Source organism: Gymnogyps californianus, chromosome 1 (genome assembly GCF_018139145.2).
Source record: "Gymnogyps californianus isolate 813 chromosome 1, ASM1813914v2, whole genome shotgun sequence".
Lineage (NCBI taxonomy): Eukaryota > Metazoa > Chordata > Aves > Accipitriformes > Cathartidae > Gymnogyps > Gymnogyps californianus.
Genome location: NC_059471.1, coordinates 121052239 through 121073422, shown reverse-complemented (window position 1 = coordinate 121073422; position 21184 = coordinate 121052239). Strand labels below are relative to the sequence as shown.

Sequence of the window (21184 nt, the reverse complement as noted above, 5' to 3'; positions counted from 1 at the left end):
GTCTATAAGTTCTGGCATGAAAAGCTAATGATAGCCACGAATTTAATTGATTTCACCGTGATGGAGATCTTGTACAGGGCGGGGGGGATACAGCAAAGAGTATCTTTATGCTTGTAAGACACTAAATGTAAATTTGGGTGTTTACTTCTGCATTTCGGTAATCCTACAGAAGCTGTCGAAAAGGTTACTACTAGTCATTTGGCGGGAAGAAGGTGGTAATGTTTATGTTAAATGAGGGAAGCCAAATTGTGGGTCAAATAACAAAGCTATATAATGTCAGGTTCTCCATACTAGGTTTTAAAGGCTTTTTTCAGATGATAGAATGCTTCATATGTACATCAATTCAAATATCCAAGCTTATTGCAGAAAGCTTTAGTTGTTGCTAATGTTGGAGAGCAGGGAATCAAATTTTGAAAGAAGCTTAGAGATGCTTCAGATCTAGAAGACTGAATGTGAGACTTGGCAGAGAAACCCTGCTGTTGCTTTATTTACAGTAGAGTCACTAACAAATCACAGAGGGTAGGCATTCAGAGAAACAAAGTAGAAAATAATCCACTCTCAGTATCTGCCCAAACAACCAACCTTCAATTTGGTAATGAGGTATATTCTTTAAGCATGTCTAAGCATAGAACAGAAAACACATATTTTTATAAGGTTATCCATTTAGTAGTTGCCTTTCCTTTTACTCTAATTGAGCAAATAATAAACCACCTTCTTCAGACATGAGCAGTGTTAGACTGAGAAGAAAATGATCAAAAACTAATTCTGGCACTGAATTAACTCAGGCTGAAAATATTTGTTACCCAGTTATCTCTTGAAAGTATAGGTAGTTGGAGAAGTATCTTGCCAGGTATTGTGAACTCTGCTCTATTTCATTTCAAGATATGTGGGTCAGCTTCAACTTCTTGGAAAGAAATTCTGTGAACTGAGCTTCTCCTTCTTATAGGATACTGAAAGGCACAGAAGTTGCAGGAGTTGCCTCTGCTTTGTAATTAGTGAGGGCTGGTCCACTGTGGTAGATTCTGAAGTGTTATGGCGTGTAGTGATGACTTGACTTCAGAGGACTCAGCCTCATTAGATCAAAAGACAATGATCATGTAACAGGCTAGTATGCTACTGGGAAACGTGCATCTTCTAGTATTCATGATAGAAGCGGGCCATCCTAGAAAGCAAAAACTTGATTTGGATCTCAAGCACCAGATAGCATTTCTGACTTAGGCTGCAACTGGTGGATGGCTCGTACAGGGCTGAAACAGATTTCTTAAATAAGAATGAGATTTTAGCTTTTCAGTCTATGGCCCTCACAGTAGACTTGTACATCAGGAACTCAACTTCCTTTTAGAAGGAAGTGTGTTCTCTAAGCCTCTAAAATTTTGGGGTGAGCAATGGGTTTACAAGGAGGTCAGATGCTTCCTCTTGTGGATTTCTTGAGTCTTGGACATAGTATTGAGTTCAAATTTTTTACTTCTGTAGGGATTCATTCACAAGAATATATATAGAGAGAATTTTATATATAGAAAGAATTTATTTGTATGTCAAACATACAAATTTTATATAAAAATTATATATTTGTACATATTGGATTTTATATATAATGTATGTGTATATATAATAAAAATACTGTTTTAGAGGTTAACTGTCTTTTTCAGCATGGAATCAATTTGTATTGTACTGATCAACAGAAGCTTAAACTCTTAATGTCAGGTGTTAAAACACTGAATTAAGTAGCTTTGAAATGACACAAACTGACAGTATAGATTAATACTTTTAAGTATAACACTTGAAAGTGCAGCAGAATCTAAGCTTTTTTAAAAAATCACGGTGTAGTTTCAACCTAATATCTTAAGCTGTCTGTTGTCAGACACTGCAACGGGAGCACTGTAGTTGGCGTTTTGACCCTAACCATGTTGGAATTCCCTGTCAATGCATTAAATGTAGAGAATGAGCAACATTAAACTTCAATGAGTGGACAAAGGTGAACAGTATCACCAGCCCAAAGCTTTGTAGGGCTATCATTTCTGGTATGACGTGATCTTATTTCTAGGATATCTGATTAGCATGGGCTTTTGCAAATGAATGAAGATCTTGTCTTTTTACATAGCAACAGTTTCAAAGATGTGGAGTCTTTTTGTTTAAATTTACTTTTTTCCCTCCCTAGTTGAACCTGTTGTGAGCTTAACGAAAGGACCAAACCCTCTAATAGATGGTGCAAATAGGACAATAGCAGCCACTTGTACAGCAGCCACTGGAAAACCTGCTGCAGAGATTGACTGGGAAGGCGGTCTTGGTGAAATGGAGTCCAGCTCTACTTTGTTTCCAAATGAAACGGTGACAGTTGTAAGTCAGTATATGATTGTCCCTACACGATTTGCAAGAGGAAGACGTATAACTTGTATCGTGAGGCACCCTGCTTTGGAAAAGGAGATAAGATATCCTCATGTGTTGGACATACAGTGTAAGTATTCTGTAAGGTAGTTACTACTTGTTATATATCTTATAACCACCCTCTATCGGTGTATACCTTCCACGGGAAGGAGATGAGCACTTACTGCTTTGGAAAAAAAGGGGAATTAAAACTTTATAGAAAAGCATGTGATAAGAGGTAGGTCAGGCAGGAGTAGAAACGTAGGGTGTCTGTATTAAAATAAAAAGAATCTAGTCACAAACCTAGAATACAATTATGTTTCTACTGTTTGTTTTGGATATTGGCTCATGGGTAAACATTATTATTATTCACGTTTATATTTAACATTGAAAAGATTACAGACAAAATAACAAACTCAGTTGATCCATAAACTGTTTATAGTGTCTTACAATTCCAGCAGTATTAAAAAAGAATTCTAATGAAGACTCATGTTTGAGATGACAAGTTGAAAGTAGGTCTTCTGGGGGACAGTAAGTTATTTTCAAATTACTTACTAAGCTTTTTCCACTCTAATTTCATAAGGAAACAAGAAGATAATATATACATTCCTAACACTTGTTATTCAGCTGCAGATTGCTCGTGTAATTCAAACCTGTATGAGGCTTCTTTAACAAATTTGTGGCTTTAAAACACGTGAATATGAAGTGAGACGGCTTACAACGCTGCCTAGCTAAAACCAGTTAAGACAAATAAGCTTTAGGCATGTGATGCATTTTTTGTTAGACAATGCATACATGACCAAAATGAGCTATTTTCAAGTTCTTCCTTTGGTATCCTGTCTCAGCTGCATGCTGCTTTGAAGTTCCTAAATCATAGAAGTCTATCAATTCAATTAGAAGAAGTGTAGTGTCTGGAAAAAGTAAACTTTGCCATTTTGGTTTGACTGGAACCTCTTGTGGGTTTGTTCTTGTTCTGTTTGGTAAAGCATCACTTATTTGGGCATACAATAGTGATTACTACTGGTTTGTTTTGTCAATGTTGAAATGAAGTTCTAGATTGAAGTGCCATTGATACAGAAATGGAATTAAAGATTATTTGTTCGCATTATTGTCTCAAACTGAATAAGAGAATGAAGTTCTGTATTTAAAGTATAATGAGGAGGCAAGTTGGTCTTAAACTTATTAGTGCTAAGGCATGTTTCAGAACTTCTAACGATTGTATAGTAAGCAACACAGCAGCAAGTGAGAAGCAGAGATTTTTATGTCTGTGTTCTCTAGTCTTCCTTCAGTCTTCCCTTACACTTACAGCTTTTGCAACTACTCCTCCATCTGCTGTAGGAGCTTATACCAAATCATACTGGTTCTTCTGTTCTCTGGGTTCTGAATATTTCAGCTAGGTCTCTCTGGCTTATCTGAAGTGGCCTCCTTGCTTTTTAGAGCCATAACAACCTAATTCCACATTATCATGCCAGTGGATAACTGTTAACTTTTTTACCTGGTATCTATGAACTTTTTGATGATTTCCTAATTACCTGGCTTCTCAAAACGCTGTTTCTGATCCTTTCCTGTATCTTGTTAGTGAGAAGTAGCTCTAAATTACCATTCCTCACTTCCAAAAAACATTAAACTGAATCTTTTCTTCTGAAGTCCTCTCACTTCCCCAAAGTGCTGTATGTTTGCTGAAAACGCACAGTGGGACAGTTGCACCAATTAAAACAACTTACTGTTCCTGATCTAATCCACTGCTGCACATTATGCTGTAACTTGGAACTGTATTGCTGTTCTCTGTGTATTTTGTTGTTGGTGGTTTTTAAATTGAAAAAACCCGAACAAAAACTAAAACCCAAAAAACACTTCCTGCTCCACTGAGCTGACCATTACACACAGTTCATGTTTAAAGAAAATATTGTGATAGGTTAAATCTTTTTTTGTCAGATGCTCCAGAAGTTTCAGTAACTGGCTATGATGGAAACTGGTTCATTGGAAGAGAGAACGTTCAGCTCAGATGTAATGCTGATGCAAATCCATTACCTATGGAATTTATGTGGACCAGGTAAATATTTATAAAAAGGGGCTTGCCACATGATTTAAGTGGTATAATCTCTTAGCTTACAGTAAACACCTGTTTTGAAAACAAGGAGTATATGACTTGTATTGGGTTGTAATGGTATTGTCCAGCCTTTTAAAAGGAGGATACAAGATGAGTGTATGTATGAGTATGGGTGAGTGGATATCATGTAAATTTACAAGCCTGAACAGTTTTTCATTACTGTCAGGATAAAATCCTTTGTAGTTACTTAATACAGTAGACTAAACTGTGCATGTTGCAGTATATAGAGCAAAGCCCAAAAAATCTAGTAGGGATCCAACTATTACTTCATTAGTTCTGTTTTATTAATACTTAAAGTAGATTGTAAACACTTGAACAGACTTTCCTGTATCTGCATTTTAAAATCTGGAAATTACAATTGAGGTGGCAAATACAGCTTACTGAATTATAGAATTTGTCATGTCTTTGAAAAGTGTTCAAGTAGTTGCCAAGACAGATAAATGCAGTGTTTTGCGTGGTGATGGAAACTAGGTCTTTTCCAGAAAAAAAAAAAATTCTTACATAACAGCTGCATTTAATGAATATATGGATTGGGTGGGCCCTACTCTGAAACTTACTGCTTTGCTTTTGCAGCCATGGATGTACTTTGGGCAAGGGACAGAGAAAGACAATAAAAGCAAGCATAGTCAAAATCTGTCCTGTGAAGAAAAAAAAATAAACCCAGCTATTTTAAATTGATTTCTTGCCTGTAGAGACAAAGGAAATAACTTTCGTAAGGACAGTGTAAACTTATATGTAGCTATATTACAGTGCTGCTGTTGGTAAAATCACAGGAATATTTACTGATGTGAAGCTGTAATCCATTTCCCTGTCTTCTCAGTGGTAGATATAATGTAGTATATAGGAACAGTAGTCATAATGTGGTTTGAAAATGCTGTATTGATAACTTTGGAATTGCTTGATGGCAGTTTCACAGGAAAAAAAAAAACATTACTATAACTCAATCCTAAAAGCAGCCATTGAAATCTTAAGTCAGTATTGCAGCTAACTCTAGTCAGAATGCCATGGCTACACTAAAGTAGGTTTAGTAAAATGTATGCTTTACTTACGTGCTACAGTAGGCTGCTATCCCCATCCCATGCTTAGCTCAAAATCAGTGTGATGAGAGATTTTGACACACAAAAATTCCTATATTTAAAAAAGCATGCCAGGCTCTCAACAGCAGTACCACTTGTTTCTTCAGATGAACTGGGTTCTCAGTTCTCTGATTTGAATTTGACATGTATGTAAGAACTAATCAATGCCACCTCTATTTCCAATTCCAGAAGAAATATACATATTTAAATATATTTAAAACATTTCAAGCTTCAGAGGTCACTTTTAAACATCCTAAACTGAACCAACTTCTACAAGAAAAGCTTAATTTTCTGGAATAAAACTGGTGTACCTCTTTCTTTGAGCAACAAGAAAACCCATCCAAGAAGCTGTAATACTGGTGAATGAGGAACTTTTCGGGGGGGGCGGGACCGATGCAAAAGAAGTGTTTAATGAAATGGAAACTAGCTGTATTGATATTGTGTGCTATCTTACTGGTTTCAAATTATAATATTTGCTGGACCTACCACACAAAAAATCTTTATCCCTTGGAAGCAAAGGTGACATCGTATTTGCTAGGATAGTAATATTTTCATCATCAATAGTATTTTAAAATGTTGCACATGAGAACTTTATTAGAATAGAGCTTTCAAACCAATTGACTATTCTATAATGTTTTTAGAAATAAATGCTTCTGGTACTATGAATTATGAAGTACATGCTTAATCACCTTTATCAACTTTACATGGCTGAAGCAATTCTGGGCAATAATCATGGGAATGTTGTCTTGAATCTACATTTGTTGGAGATCACGTTTACTGTTATAACTGTGGGTTTTTTCCATTTGAGTACCAATTTTAAAGTGTCAGAGGTGGCTTTTTTGTTCGGTAGTACTTAAAATCACACTTGCTAAATGCTTCCAAGATACTAAGACCTGGTGATGACATGTTTGAATATTGACTTAGTCCTGCTTAGCTGTTAATGAATAGTTAGATAAAAGCAAAATGGGATGCAATGGTGTGAAATTACACAGGTGTTCAATGGGCAGTTGGCAGCTCTGTTAAAATAGTTCCAGTGCCTTTGACCTTTTCCCTTTCTCTGTTGGGCTTACACAGTTGTTACTGCAATCACATGCAGAATGCTACAGGGAAATGATAGATTTGGAAAAGCCAGTTGATTGGAAAAAAAAAAAATTTTTTTTAAGCAATTGTTTCCCCAAATGTATCACCAAGCACCAAATTCGGTTTCAGTGGTGTAATTTAGATGGAAAAGTGATGGAGGATGAGAAAAGGCAGGTTGAGAGGGAAGAAACTACTTCAACACTTGCTTGGAAATCCTAGTCAAAATGTCCTGTAAATTAAGTGTGTATTGACAGAAGTATTTATTGTGATAGCTCAACTGGATGCAAAAGAACAGGCAGATAATCCTGACAGCAGTATAAGTGCTTCTTAGTTTGCCTGTTAGTTTTTAGAGCTTGAGTTGGATTGTTCTTCCAAGTTCTTTTGAGATAATGTTTTCTTAGTTGTAGTAGTACTCATTTGTAGACAGCTTGCTAGTGCCAGCAGATTTGACATCTAAAGGATTTGGCACAGAAATTGAACACTAAGTGTTCAGGTGGACACTGAGAATATCCAATGAAAGCCCACTGACAATGTCAGAGCACAGTGAGAAGTTCACTCTCTAGATTATTGCAAATATTATTTTAAACTAGTTATATTTAGACTTTAGTCATAAAGAATCACAGCTGAAATATAACTAACTGTTTTGTTTTAGGTTGGATGGACAATGGCCTGAAGGATTGCTATCTGTCAACAACACTCTGCAGTTCAGCAGCCCATTGACTTACAACTACACTGGGACTTACATCTGTAAGGTGACTAATTCCCTTGGTCAGAGGAGTGATCAGAAGACTATCTACATATTGGGTAAGTCTTACTTCTCAGCAAACACAGTATGTTAACTTGGAATTTTTTTTGGTCAATGGTTGAAATAGCAAACTGAAGAGCCAGTTGATGCATAAAATATTTACGCCTTTTAATTGTGTGAAAAGCTATTGAAAGTACAGATTTGAGAGCTACAGTAAAACTTGGCATTAAACTGACTCTTCACTAACAGCAACATATAGTGGAAATTCTTAAGGTTGAGGTAGTTCCCATAGTGCTTCTGAGATTATTACTTTCTCTTGGTAGGTGAACTTTGGTTTTTTTCCAGTGTTAACCTACATTTGGCAAGACATATTGACTGCAATAAACAGTACCTTGTCTGTAATAAATGGAAAAAACAGATGTTAGTAGGAGGGGAACAACTACATTTAGAAAAGTGAAAGGTGCTCTGCTTTAAGGAAGTTAGAGTTATATTCTGAATGTGTGTTGTACTCCAGTTACTCAATGTCTCCTTTTTTCAGGCTGCAGATACCCGGTAATCATAAAGTGTCTCATGCAGAATTCTTGCTGATCTACTTAGTATAATATGGCAAATTTGTGTGTCTGTTTAGTACCACTGCTGTTGGAAAACATCCTCGTATCTACTAACACAATGCAATTAATGTTTTACTATGACACCTTCTTTGTGAAAGAATAACATGACTTAGGGTGTATGTGAATAGTGCTGTACAAGTGTGAAAATTTCTCCAGATTTCCATAGTGGATTAGCTAAATTAGCTAGTACCTCGCTTGATCAGTAAGTGCTAATATATTATCATTTTTTAAGGAAAATAATACAGACATGAAAATTAAAACTTTTCTGTTGTATGGTGTTGCTGCTCTTCAGTAAGTTCTTGATGTTAGTTATTCCACAATGTGAATTAAGTGTCGAAGTGCATGTTGGCCAGCTACAGGATACAAACATAGATGACTTCTTCATAAGAACTTAAAACTAAATATGAACACTTAAGGGTTGAGACGAGAGTGAAAACTTAAGACTAAAACTGAAATACAGGATGTTTGAAGCCACATCTGGCAAAATTCATATTTGACAGTTAATCTGCATCTTTAGAACAAAGGATGGTGTTTCAGTCTGACGTAACTATACTGCGGGCCATTGTGGAAAACTAGTAAGTTCTAATTAACTGACTAGTTAATGAGCTAGTTAACTGGAAACTTCTAAATCATTTGAGACAGTGGAATTATTTGTAAACAACTTAAATTATATAAAATTCTAGCTATTAAAAGACTGTTAAGTGCTGCAAATTAATATGAAAGTCACTTCTGTGAGAAACTACTTTTGGATGCTTGGTTCTAATGCTTCCTTTATGGAGAAGAACTCATAGCTGTGTAACAGTCTCAAAACAATTATGGAGACTGTCACATTGTAAGAAATATCAAGTAAAAAAAATTAGAATATCATCATTAAATAGGATGAAATATTCTGGAACGTAACATTCAAATATGCTTACTCAGTAAATAATAATACAGTTTATAGCTCTGTTCTCAGCCCTATTCTAACAGTAAGGAGGGGGAAGCTTTTTCAAGTCCACCACTCTTCAAGTTGTCAGTTCTATGAATATGATCAGCTGTAAGTAGAACTCATGCTTTTTACCATGACTGTCACGCATGAAAATACAAGGCTGTCATTCAAATTACATTTGTGACTAACAGACTAAAATGGGCTAACTGTGAAATCATATATGATATTTCCTAAAATGAATCAAGCTTTTGAAAAAGCAGAATAGGCATACATGCTAGTTGAGCTGTGGTGATGGCTTATGTTCTAGCCTATGGCAAATGCAACATACTTAAACTAGCTTACTGCAGAGATAGTTGAGCTGCAGTAGTTGGTCTTTGGTGTGGACTGATGGATACTGATTATGTGTGCTGCTTTTCAGCTTTGTTCAGCAACTTTGTTTTGCTGCAGTAACTTTATTGCAAATAGCAAAACTTAGCTGTTTTTAGGGAGTGCCAAAACTGAACCTCAGCTAGCTAGAGATCATATAGGCTCATGGTTCTACAAACAAATACTTTAGTTGACATTAAATTAATTTCAGTTTTTAAAAACTTCATGTTAATCTTGGAGTGTGTAGCATGATCAACATCTAAGAAAATACAGGTGATTTTTAGGCAACTTACAATAAGTCTGGTGCTGTATTACTACAACTAATGCTCAGGCAAGTCGTACACATCAGTTTAGCACTGAGACAAGCATCCAGCACTCTGCTCTATGTACCTTAGAGAAGATTATACCAAACTGACTAAAAGCACTGTGTATTAACTTTTAGTATATAGGAGACTTGATTAAAATGACAGGTGAGGCAATCAAGAAGTATAGCACCTGTATTGTTTTCAGAAATTAACACTGAGCACATTTCATTGTAACTAAGAATAACTTTTCAGTGTGACTGGCTCTTTAAATAACTGAAATGCCCTTAAAATGATGCAGGATGGGTTAGTGACTATGAAATAGCAAAAATGTCCATCTTTAATAATAATCATTCAGGTTACTCTACAGAGGGAACATAGAGACTGATGTCAGGAGTACAGAAAATAAGACTGAAGTAGTAAACTTTAAGTCAGACTGCTTACCACCTGAGTATTTGACTTAACTGAGCAGATATTACCTAGTAATGGTGAACATGGCACTGCTGTACTGTAGAGCAGTCATTTTTAATTAGCTTATTTTTCTGTCTTAGCTATTTTCCACTGTATAAAAATTGGCAAAAACATAAAGTGAAACTTTGATGGTAGCAAGCAAAGCTGTATGATCATACCGTCTTTCAAAGTTTAATTATGAAGCTGTCAAAGAGGATTTATAAAGTTAATGTTTCTGAACAGTCATGATGCTGGTAGTTGTAAAGTTTTTTAACTGCTAGAAAAAGCAGCTGTTAAGTTGAAGTGTGTTGTAGGATTGGAATGTAAGTTGAGCAGAAAATGCTTTTGGTCCTGCTGTGGTTTAACCTCAGCGAGCACCTAAGCACCACGAAGCCGCTTCCCCCTGCCCCCTCCCAGTGGGATGGGGAGGAGGGGAAAAAAAAAAGGTAAAACTCGTGGGCTGAGATAAGAACAGTTTAGTAGCTAAAGTAAAATAAAAAACAATACTAACTCATAATAATAATAATATAATAATTGCAATGAAAAGGAATATAACAAAAAGAGAGAAATAAAACCCAAGAAAGACAAGTGATGCACAATGCAGTTGCTCACCACCCGCTGACTGATGCCCAACCAGCGACCCGCCCCTCCCGGCCAGCTCCCCCCTGTTTATATACTGAACATGACATTCCATGGTATGGAATATCCCTTTGGCTAGTTGGGATCAGCTGCCCCGGCTCTGCTCCCTCCCAGCTTCTTGCACACCTGCTTGCTGGCAGAGCATGGGAAACTGAAAAGTCCTTGGCTTAGGATAAGCACTACTTAGCAACAACTAAAACCTCAGAGTGTTATCAACAGTATTCTCACACTAAATCCAAAACCCAGCACTGTACCAGCTACTAAGAAGAAAATTAACTCTATCCCAGCCAAAACCGGGACAGGTCCTAATATGTATTGCTAAAAAATAAAGCTGTATTTTTAATAAATTCTGTTGTGCTCCTAACCTTTATGTTAATACTCTTGAAGTAGAATAGGGAAATACAAGAGAAGTAGTTGACAGGCACTAAATGGTAGGTTCACCAGCTTCTAGTTACAGGAGGTGATACATCTTTATATGGATAGGGAAATACTAAAATCCTGTTTGAAGCTAGAGACTTTTTTTAATATTGGTTTTAAGGCACAGATATCTTCACTATTTCTTACTTGTTCAGTGATGTAAAGTTAAACTTGGTTTGTATGGTTGTCCAGCAAAAGCAAGTCATTCTCCTCATGGAGTTCAGAGGCAATCAAGTGTTGTAGAAGTTACTGACTTAGTTCTACAGCAACACGTTTTCCAAAACAAGCTGTCAGCTTGATATATAAAGCACTCCATCTTGTAATATAGACTTACTGAGGTTTTTTACACAAGGAATTGAACTTTATTTTCTTGGTTCTGTGTTCCCTCCCCTTCATACTGTTTACTGAGGCTTCCCCTTCTCCATTTGCAAGAGAGGGGTGACCTGTGAGACTCACATTCAGGTAGGAAAATACTTGCTTCCTCTGTCATCTTTTCAAATGACTGCCTTTGGAAGAGACTACTTCTTGTTAAAAGTAAAGCCAGCCTTTGTTAGCCAGCAATCCTAGCAATTCTAGGAAGATGTGACTTGTAAGTCACCTTCTTGTAGGGTAGATATTGCCAGGGTTAACGTAGCAGAGGCTGATCATCATTTTTGCTTTTGTTTCTTCATATATAGACCTCTCTTCTGAGAGAGCATTGTCAATACAGGCACTCTTGCATTTTGTAACATATATATTAGAAGGGATACTGATAAACTGGTTTTTTTTCTGCTGTATAGAAAAGGGGGTCCCAGGATATCCTAACTGCTAACTTGCATGCTACCTGGTAGGGCAGGCTCTGAACTTTCAATGTTGTTCCTGAATATTCTTTGCAAGCTTGAGGTTATGTTAATGATAACAGTTTTTTTTCTTGTGTCCCAGAGAAGTGCCAAAATGTTCCACTCAGTGCATGGAAATCCCAGCTAGAAACTGCAAAAGTACACTGAACTTTGGAAATGGATGATTGACTCTGAAAGAAACTGTTGGTTGCTTCAGGCTGATACCAATCTTCATATCTATCATGCTGACAAAATGGGGGGGAACAAACTGAAGATAATCCTAAGGAAGATGTTTAACTCCAATGTGGAACCTGTGTACACAAGACACTTTGTGGGGAGAGGGTTACACAGTGTCCTTAACCACTACTTGACTTTAGAGTGGGAATGGTTGGAGAAACAATGATAAATTTCAAAATACTTTAATCTCAGACATTCAGAAAGCCGCCTTTCATGGAAAGGCTACTTTCACTGCTGTTATAAGGGAGTTGCAACATAAGCTTTTCAGCAGTTGAAAGAAAGGGCTGTTTTTATAATGCCCAGCTACATAGAGTTATCAAGGTGCTTAGCATCTAAGGGACATTTAGCAATAACAGCATGTTAAGAAGCAGAGGTAAATATGTCTCTGTGCAAACATATATGTAATACATATACAGGCAGACACTTTCCACTCAGTAAAATGAGAACTGCAAAGAGAGAGATCTTGTAATTTGTGCAAAGTCAACTCACTTTTGCATTATAAGTAATTGATAGCAGGTCCTTGACTTGCAGAAGGCAAAGAAAGGGATGTTGAAGTTGAAGTGTGGATCTTGAATCGTGTGGGGTTTGTGGTTTTTTTAAGTGGGGACATCTAGACTTTATCATGGTTTTTGAAACAAGACAGACTTTGACTGTCTGTATTAATACATGAGAACTAGCCAAGGCACCTTTCCTTCCAAAACTTTGTTTCTGTAATGCTTAAGAGACAAATTTCAGCCAAAGAAGATGTGTTCCAGTATTGAATTTTCTTCTTCCTTATTATAGAGCTGGTCACCTTACCCCTGAAATACTTCATAGTGGGCTAAATCCAAAATGGTTTGTAGTTTAAAAATATTGTGTTCTCTAGTTGATTTTTACGATGGTGTGCTTGTTGATACCAAGACAGGACTTAATCTAAGATTTTGTGGTGATCTAAGCATGATCCATCCATGTCTCTGCCAATTCATCTTTCTGACACTTGGTGTCTTGTTGGCTTTGAATTCTCATGGAAGCAAAGATGGGTCCTGGACGTTTGAACGAGGATGTACTGCAGGGGGATTGAGGGGGGGAGATGTAGTGTTTGGGGACATGAGACATATCATGTAGTCGGATGTCTCTACTAAATTTAGAAACTCATCTACCCAAGATCAGTTCTTTGTATGGCAAGAGCTGGGAAAACTGTATCAAGAAGAGTCATTAAACGGAAAAGTAAAAATATCAGACTGAAGCTGTTGAAAGTTGGTACTGACTTCCATGGGTAACATCTGGAAAATAAGTAATAGAGGGAAAACTAAGCATACTGTACAAGGACCATGGTGCTTTGTTTGAGAAACTATTAGCACTTCATTTGAAGTAAAGAGCAAATCTTGCTTTTCTTGGTAGAAAACTGTCAAAGGCTTTGAAACAAACTAGGTAAACTTGGCTTCTTTTTATGTATGGAGGGAGCTGATGGGTTTACTCTTTCATACCAGAAGACAGGTTTTTGCTGTTTTCAGTTACGTCTCTTATCCTATTTTAATGAGGGTGGTAGCTATGTAATAGTAGAAGAAATTTTTTGTGGGTTTTCACTTGTCCTCATCATTACTACAGGGTATGTGTAATAAGGATTTGAACAGGGCGCAGACATAGTAAGAGACAGAAGTGGAAATCAAGATTCATTTAATCTAAAACCAAAATTTTTCAGAATTTTTGCCACTTTCAGCTCCCTGGCCTGCATGGATACTTCAATATGTTGTTGTGGTTTGTGCAACAGCACAAGCCTACATCAGTGAAAGAGATGAGAGCTGTTAAACATTGGGTCGTAAGTAAAATGTTAAAGAAAATAATCAGTAGGAAATTGATGCTTTTGAACAAAGTGCCATTTGAAACAACTTAAAATCAAAATGATGTGCTTAATGTTTTGTGGAAAGCATTAAGAACTCAAAGAAACGGGTATCGGTGATGACATGAAAAGTTATAATTAAACAGCTTCTTGGTATGAAAGAATATAGTCTTTCATACCAACAGACAAGAGTGGCATTTTCTTAATTTGGAGATAGCATTTGAGATGTGATTTGCAAGCAAAAGTGATGGAGTAGAGGTAAGGAACTCCAGCATTCCTGGTCTTAATGTTGCTTTTTATTTGGGAAACTTGCTTGGTGCAGAAAGGAAGGAAAAAAGTAAATCTAGTTTTACATTCAGAAAGCTCTGGGTGACATCAGAAGTTAACTTCACATGTTCTGCATTGTAATTGACCTTGTAAACAAAGAGGGACAATTTTAATTTTGTCATTCTTCAACAATAAAAGGTACTGACACAAATAGACAGTAGAAGTATTCATGGTTATGTATTCTAGGAATACATATAAACAAACACTGAATTGATACTACATTTGCAATGAATTTAAGATTAATATGTTAATTAGTACTTGTAGATAATGCAGTTCAACAACCTGACAACTGGTGGATGAAACAGAAGTTTTGAAGGAAAAGCTTTTGTAAAACACTGGTGTTTTAATATATTAATAGTAGAGTGTAATTGCCACTGTGTTTATTTCACATATGTGATTGTTAAACTTGCCAGGATGCAAATACTACATACTTGTGAATGTGTATTTTATATTGTGGATGTGGAGGATGAGACTTAAGACCTCAGTATCAGAGGGAAATAGATGAACAATTACAAAGGCAGTTTAAAAAAACCAGAGTATATATAGGCTGGAAGACGATATTGCTGGTACTGCCTAAAACTGTATTTTAAGCTAACAAATCTTGTGTCTAAAGCAAATATGTTTTCAAGGAAGAGGGTTTTGAGTTTAACTTCTTGACCTATGGATCTGTGGGACATGGGAACCCTGGTAAACTCGGATTCCTTAATCTCTACTTCTTTGTTAAATTATTAAACTCACTTTAAATCAGTTTTTACTAAAATCATAATCTGAATTCCTCTTGTTCATTTTGGTAGTGCATCTTCCTTGTTCAGTTTCCTATCTTCTGTCAAATTAATTTCATTTATGTATAGCTCCCTAACAAATCACCACTTTTACATAGTCAAGTAATTATAATCAGGTGCTTTGAAAATCTGTGTAAAACTTTACTTATGTCAAGCTTAAAATGTTGTGTTCAGCAGTGAGGTGCAGTCTGAAGTATTATTTGTAGTGATCATGACATGTGGCAATTCTGTCTAGTATGAAAGAATTGTATGGCTGTCTCTGAGTAGTAAGATTAAAAATCATATTTATGAATCTTTAAAGTTATGATTTGTCAAATAACTGGAAGCTTGACAAATCTCCAGTTCTATCTCTTTTACTTTTTGTGGTGGTAAATTTAGGGTGCCTCTAATATGGTAGTAGTAGTTCCATGAATCTTGCTTATGGGCATTTAACTAAATAACATGACATAATGAGCTACTTGGCTGTCCATGTAATATTCTCTCTAAAAGATTCAAGCTATAACAACATGTTTAGTGTTTGTTGCTTTACTGATTTTAAAATTACCTTGCATTGGGTGAGGCAAAAAGCCGGTTTTACTCAGTGCGGCACAGAAATAGAAACTGGAGTTGCATGTAACATTGCGATTGACTGGGTTAATCTCAGGAGGCTTTCTCAGTGTCATCAGCCCATCACTTGCAACCTTGTCTTCAATACAGATGCATACATCTCCAGTAGACCTAAAGAACAAAGGAAAAAGCCGAGTGCTGGAGAAGCTTGGTATCTGGCAATTTCTTGTTTACTTGTAGAACCTGACATGAAATCGGTTGATATTTTATTGAGGAATGAATATGGAAATTTCTTTGTGCATAAGGGATCAAATTGCTTTTAGGAGGAATGCATAGAAATCATTTTTACTTCAAATGTTCCAATTTTTTTTATTTTAAAATCCTGAAAGCTCCTTGCTCAACATAAGTTTTATTTTGAGATTAATACATGCCATTTTTAACTGTGCTTCTTTCACTAATCCCAAGGTGAAGCTGAGTAAGTTGTATTAATGCAACAAATGTTTTTGGAGAGAATAGCTTAAAAAACAGTAGTTCATGTGCTGCTGACTGAGCACACAACACATAGTTTTTCATTCTTATACTCAGTGCCCTGAACAATTTCTGAAGTGGGAATTTAATGTGGAATAATTGACTCTGTGGCATAATCAATTAATTTGATCCAGTATTCCTAACTGCTGGCAGGGAAGATAAGAGGACTGCTTGGGTTTTTCCTAATAGACAGCATTCTTCCATGGGGGAGGTAAATAATGAACTATGAACAGTGAACATCTGAGCAGAAAAGCTGCATCTCCTTACTTTGAGGAGGGCAAGATGTCTACTTAAAGATTATTTTTATTTTATTTTCTCCCCAGACTTCCTATCCTACTGCAGCATAGCTCAAAACCACATGTAATGAAGCTAGTTCAAAGCCTATGGAAAGTGTAAGACTTTTTGTAGTGCCATGAACTTGAGAATGAAAAACTATTCTTGTAGAACATACCCATCAACCTTGCTTTCTTATAAACCCTTAACTGATTTAGCTTGCATTGACATTCTGTGCCTTTTCTGTGTCTTGTCTACTTCTTTGCTCTTTCCATTAGATCCTCCTACTACTACCACTCGACTGCCCACGGTTCCCTGGCATCCTTCGACTGATGGCATCACAGGTTTAGCAACAGAACCTAGAATAATAGATTTCCCAACATCAACCTTGCCAGCAATGCAGGAAGACACTTGGGGTACCGTCATCGGTAGTGCGGTGGGTGGGGCTCTCTTCCTCATACTTGTCAGTGTTCTGGTTGGAATTATCTGCTATAGGAGAAGACGGACGTTCCGTGGTGACTACTTTGCTAAGAACTACATTCCACCGTCAGATATGCAAAAAGAGTCTCAAATAGATGTTCTTCAGTCAGATGATGTGGATTCTTACCCTGACAGTATAAAAAAAGAAATAAAGCATCCAATGAACAGCTTAATATCTAAAGATTATTTAGAAGACCCTGAAAAACCAGAGTGGAACAATATAGACAATATTAACAGGTACCAGGAACGTTATGAAAGACCAATGGATTACTATGAAGGTGGAACATTGGGAATGAAGTATATGGGTGGTGAATGTTACGATGACAATGAAGAAGACTTTGTTTCTCACATAGATGGCTCGGTAATATCTCGGAGGGAGTGGTATGTGTAATAACCACTGAATACTAAATGTGTACCTACAGTTCATTTCATTGGCTGATCACTTTCAGATTGTTTATACTTAAACAAGAGGAGGAATAAACTTTTTGAAACTGATTTTTTTTTTGAAGGTTTTTATATTGTGACTTGACACAATGGAAATATTGAATCTGGGGAAAATGTATTTGAGCTGCTTTTTTTCCCAATGCTGTACTACTGTTTCAGATTTGAGTTTTAATGCAGAGTGCTTATATTGGTCTATGTCAGAGGTAACAAGGCTAAATTAAAGTTGCCATTCAAAACTGTTTAAGAATAAAAAGTGGCTGTCTTGGCTCTCTGATTTAAAAAGAAGTTTACCTAAGGCAATGATCAAATATAATCTTTTGGGGCTTTTACTTTGCAGATTAAGTGAATTACTCCAATCTAGATACCATCTGTGGTAAACTTAATGCTTCTGTATAGCAAATACTTTACCAAGTAAAATGAGTTACAGCAGAATCAAAGCTTTATTTTTAGGTTTTTCTGCACAAAAATGAATACCTCTTAGTATTTTAATGAGCCTTCTTGTAACTATGTACTTAAAAGAAGTCATTGCACTGAAACTAACTTATGAACAAGATTTTGAGGAGTAACTGTGTAAACAGGTCAAAGGCTTGTCTTTGAATAAGATGAAAAATTATTTTTTATAGTCATTGATTTCTAAAGCTTCTGCTAGTGTCTATATATATACATACAGTAGGATATCTTCTTAGGCCTTTAATTGGCAGGATGTCAAAATTCATTAACGAATACAAGACTCTCTTTTTGCAAGTACACAGGGTACAATTTGAGCCCTGTTTCTGAGGCCTTGTGGGAATCTTACCATTGAATTTGAAAGCTGGAGAATTGGACACAACTGAGAAGAAAACTAATAGATTTTTGAAGCTGGAGGCTAATGTGAATTAGCTGATTTTCCTGGATGCCAATAAATACTAAGCATGCTAAGAGGTGTCAAAGCATTTGCTAGATTTTTGATGACCAGAAGTTAAAACAGCAGTTTTATGCTGCTTCTGAGTAAGTTACAATGCTTGCTTTGAAGAGGGTAACTAGAATTTCAGATCATTAGTAGGAAAGTGGACACCTGCATTGCTACTTCATATAGTGAAAACACACTCTCCGATGGTGCAACTACAGAATCTACGAAACAGGCATTTAGGTAAATCGCAGTCTCTGTACTGCAGTGGATTTGTTTCCCCTGCAAATAATCGATACTGATTTAACAACATGTTCTTGTTCTTTAAAATGACTTTGTATACATTATATTTAGGACATCTCGTTTGACATCTGAAGTAGTTCTACTTTGTCCTGAGCAGGTTCACCAAACTAATTCTGCTGATCATGTAGGGAGGAAAGAAATAATTTTAGATGAATTACAGAACAATGATAAATTCATAATTAAAATAGTAGATCCTTTGAAGTGCCATTTTTAAGTGTTTAGCTTGAGAAAATGAAGCTGATAAGACTATTAATATTTGAAACCTGAAAAGGGAAAAATCTGTGCTGCCTTTAAAATGAAATAGGCTGCATAATCATGGCTGCTTCATGAGCGTTCATGCTGGAAGTTCTTTTCTATCCTCATGATCTTTGGTGGCTTACAGCATTTAGAGCTTCACAAAAATAGTTGTATTGAGCGTTGTAGACAATACACTGTGATTGCATATGACTGCATGTCTTTAAAAAAGATTAGGATAACAACTTTATTTGAAATTCAAATGGAAAAGCATCCCTAAAAAATCTAAGTTCATGTTTGGATTAATGGAGTACTGATACATGATTGACCAAAGTCTCAAGAACAATAGCAAATGATACTGTGTGTATCTGTAGTTTGAGTGCAAACGCAAGGAAAGGAGTTAAATTTCTAGCAGAAGGTTCTGATCCAAATTATTTCTGGAATAAAGAGATCATACCTCTCTTCAAATAAAAAATACTTGATATATCATCTTTAAAAGATGGTGTTACTTGGAAATAAACATAACCATAAACCTGTTCTCCACATGGGATATCTTGCTTTTGTCTCTGTGGATTTTTTGTTTTAATTTTTAAAAATATATATATTTAATTCCTATGGGTTAAGAAGTTGAAATGTTTTGGAGTTCAAGTTGATAATAGGGATAGGGCTTACACGTGTTGCAATGTTTTGTACATTATGTCTGCTGTAAAAAGAATTGATTGTAAGTACAAATGGCTGTTGTGTGAATAAACTTTTTGTTACGTTCTGGAATATAGGTAGTGTTCAAAAATGTTTGACAGATATGTTCTTAAAATTGGAGATGAAAAAGCATAATAAAGCTGGAGGCTGGGTAGAAGGAACTAAAGTATTTAAGCTGTTTAAGATAGGCTTTTTAGCATTTCCTCTTGGAGGCCCTAAGCTTATAAAAGAAGTGTCTCTAGAAACTATTTTAAGAAGTATGAACCTTGAGAATGATAAATAGGGATAGTTTCTGTCCGAACAGTTTCACTTTAAGCACAGCTGAGACACTATCTAGGATTCACATTCTCAAAAAAAAAAATTATTTTTTTTATTTTTTGTTTTCAGTTGCTGTAGCTCTGCTTCAACTGTATTTCTTGGAGTGAATCAATTCCCATCTGTTTCTGACCAACTGGTGATTAAAATGCTGTGTAGCTGGCACCATGTATCTTAGGTGGTCTCTGGTTTGTTCAGCTTGGCATGGTAGTCTGGGTTTCTGATTGTTCCTCTGGTTTGATAGAATTTTTGTGCCTACTCTTTTGCCAAAGCAATTCAAAAAAGCATATTAAGTGAGCCCTGTGGTAATTGCGCTTCAGTTCAGTTCCTGCATGTTGCTACACTTGCTGGGATATTGCTGTTTTTCCTGGTGTTCAGAGGTAAATGGGTGGCTGTTGTCATGTCACTCAAAATGGGATTCAATGGCTGTCCTTTCATTGGAAGTATAATACTTTACAATGTTTCAACGTTATAGCAGAATTTATCAGAAAAAAAGGCACTGTAAAGTTAGTACAGTACGAAACAGTCAAGAATCTGCTGGTGTAATCACAAGACCAAAGTGTCTCCATGAATTCTGGACCTAAAGGTGTATATTAGTTACCTGCGACTTTCTCACTTAAACAAGAGGGCACCCACTGTAAACTAAATTTAAGCCAATTAAAATGCAGTGGTTAAGTGAGCCTTCCACTGATTCATGTGCCCATTCTTCAGGAGAAAATGGGAATTATGGTTCTTATGTATATAGACTGGTATCTGAGAGACAAATGGAGCTTATGCCAAGAAAGCTGTTTTGTAAAATAGAACAATGATCACTGAAGGTGGTATGTTATGTTAATCTTCTGGAGTGAATTAGCTTCCTGCAAGTTGTTAATCTATGACTTTATCCCTTAACTTTAAAACGGTCATAAAAAATGCTACTTTCAGTTTTGTTCAAGCTGCTTAAACATACCTGCATGAGTTATTCCAGGGGAGTATTGCTGTTAGGTCTTTCATATGCAGTTAGAGGACAGGAATCCCCTTATCAGATTGGAGTAAGGTGGTTTGGTTTGGGTTTTGTTGTTGGGTGATTTTAGTTTTGGTTTTTTTTTCTGAAATGAGGGATAACAAAAAGATGACTTTGTCTAGCTTTCCAGCATACAGGCAGAACAGCATTAGAATTATGAGTAATAGATAAAACACATTGCATAGTTTTGGTTTTTTGACCTGTGCATAGAATATATAGCTGAAGAGGCTCTTAAAATTTCCTCTGGTAAGAGATTAAACAGAGGATGATTGTGTGCTGTTTGGAGAAATGCAGCATATGATTATTTCTGAAGGAAAATAGCTGGAGTAAACTGCATTAGAAGTATGTTACAAGTACAGAGCTGTGTTAATTTTAAACTCCTTGGCTGTCAGCTTTCTGATC

The 21184-nt window shown here is 36.2% G+C and overlaps 1 protein-coding gene across 2 annotated transcripts in view; it reads left to right on the top strand.

Annotated features, from left to right (window-relative positions):
* The window catches only part of NECTIN3 (nectin cell adhesion molecule 3), a 68296-nt gene that overhangs the window by 30604 nt on the left and 16508 nt on the right, over positions 1-21184 (top strand). Inside the window, exons 3-6 of one of the 2 annotated variants that reach the window (XM_050905007.1) lie at positions 2159-2455; positions 4300-4417; positions 7283-7434; positions 16697-19616. In XM_050905007.1, the coding sequence (XP_050760964.1) occupies positions 2159-2455; positions 4300-4417; positions 7283-7434; positions 16697-17289 (1160 nt within the window). In that variant the 3' untranslated portion in view covers positions 17290-19616. Of the gene's footprint in view, positions 1-2158; positions 2456-4299; positions 4418-7282; positions 7435-16696; positions 19617-21184 lie in introns of those variants that run through there. The other variant, XM_050905015.1, reaches the window with a different exon arrangement.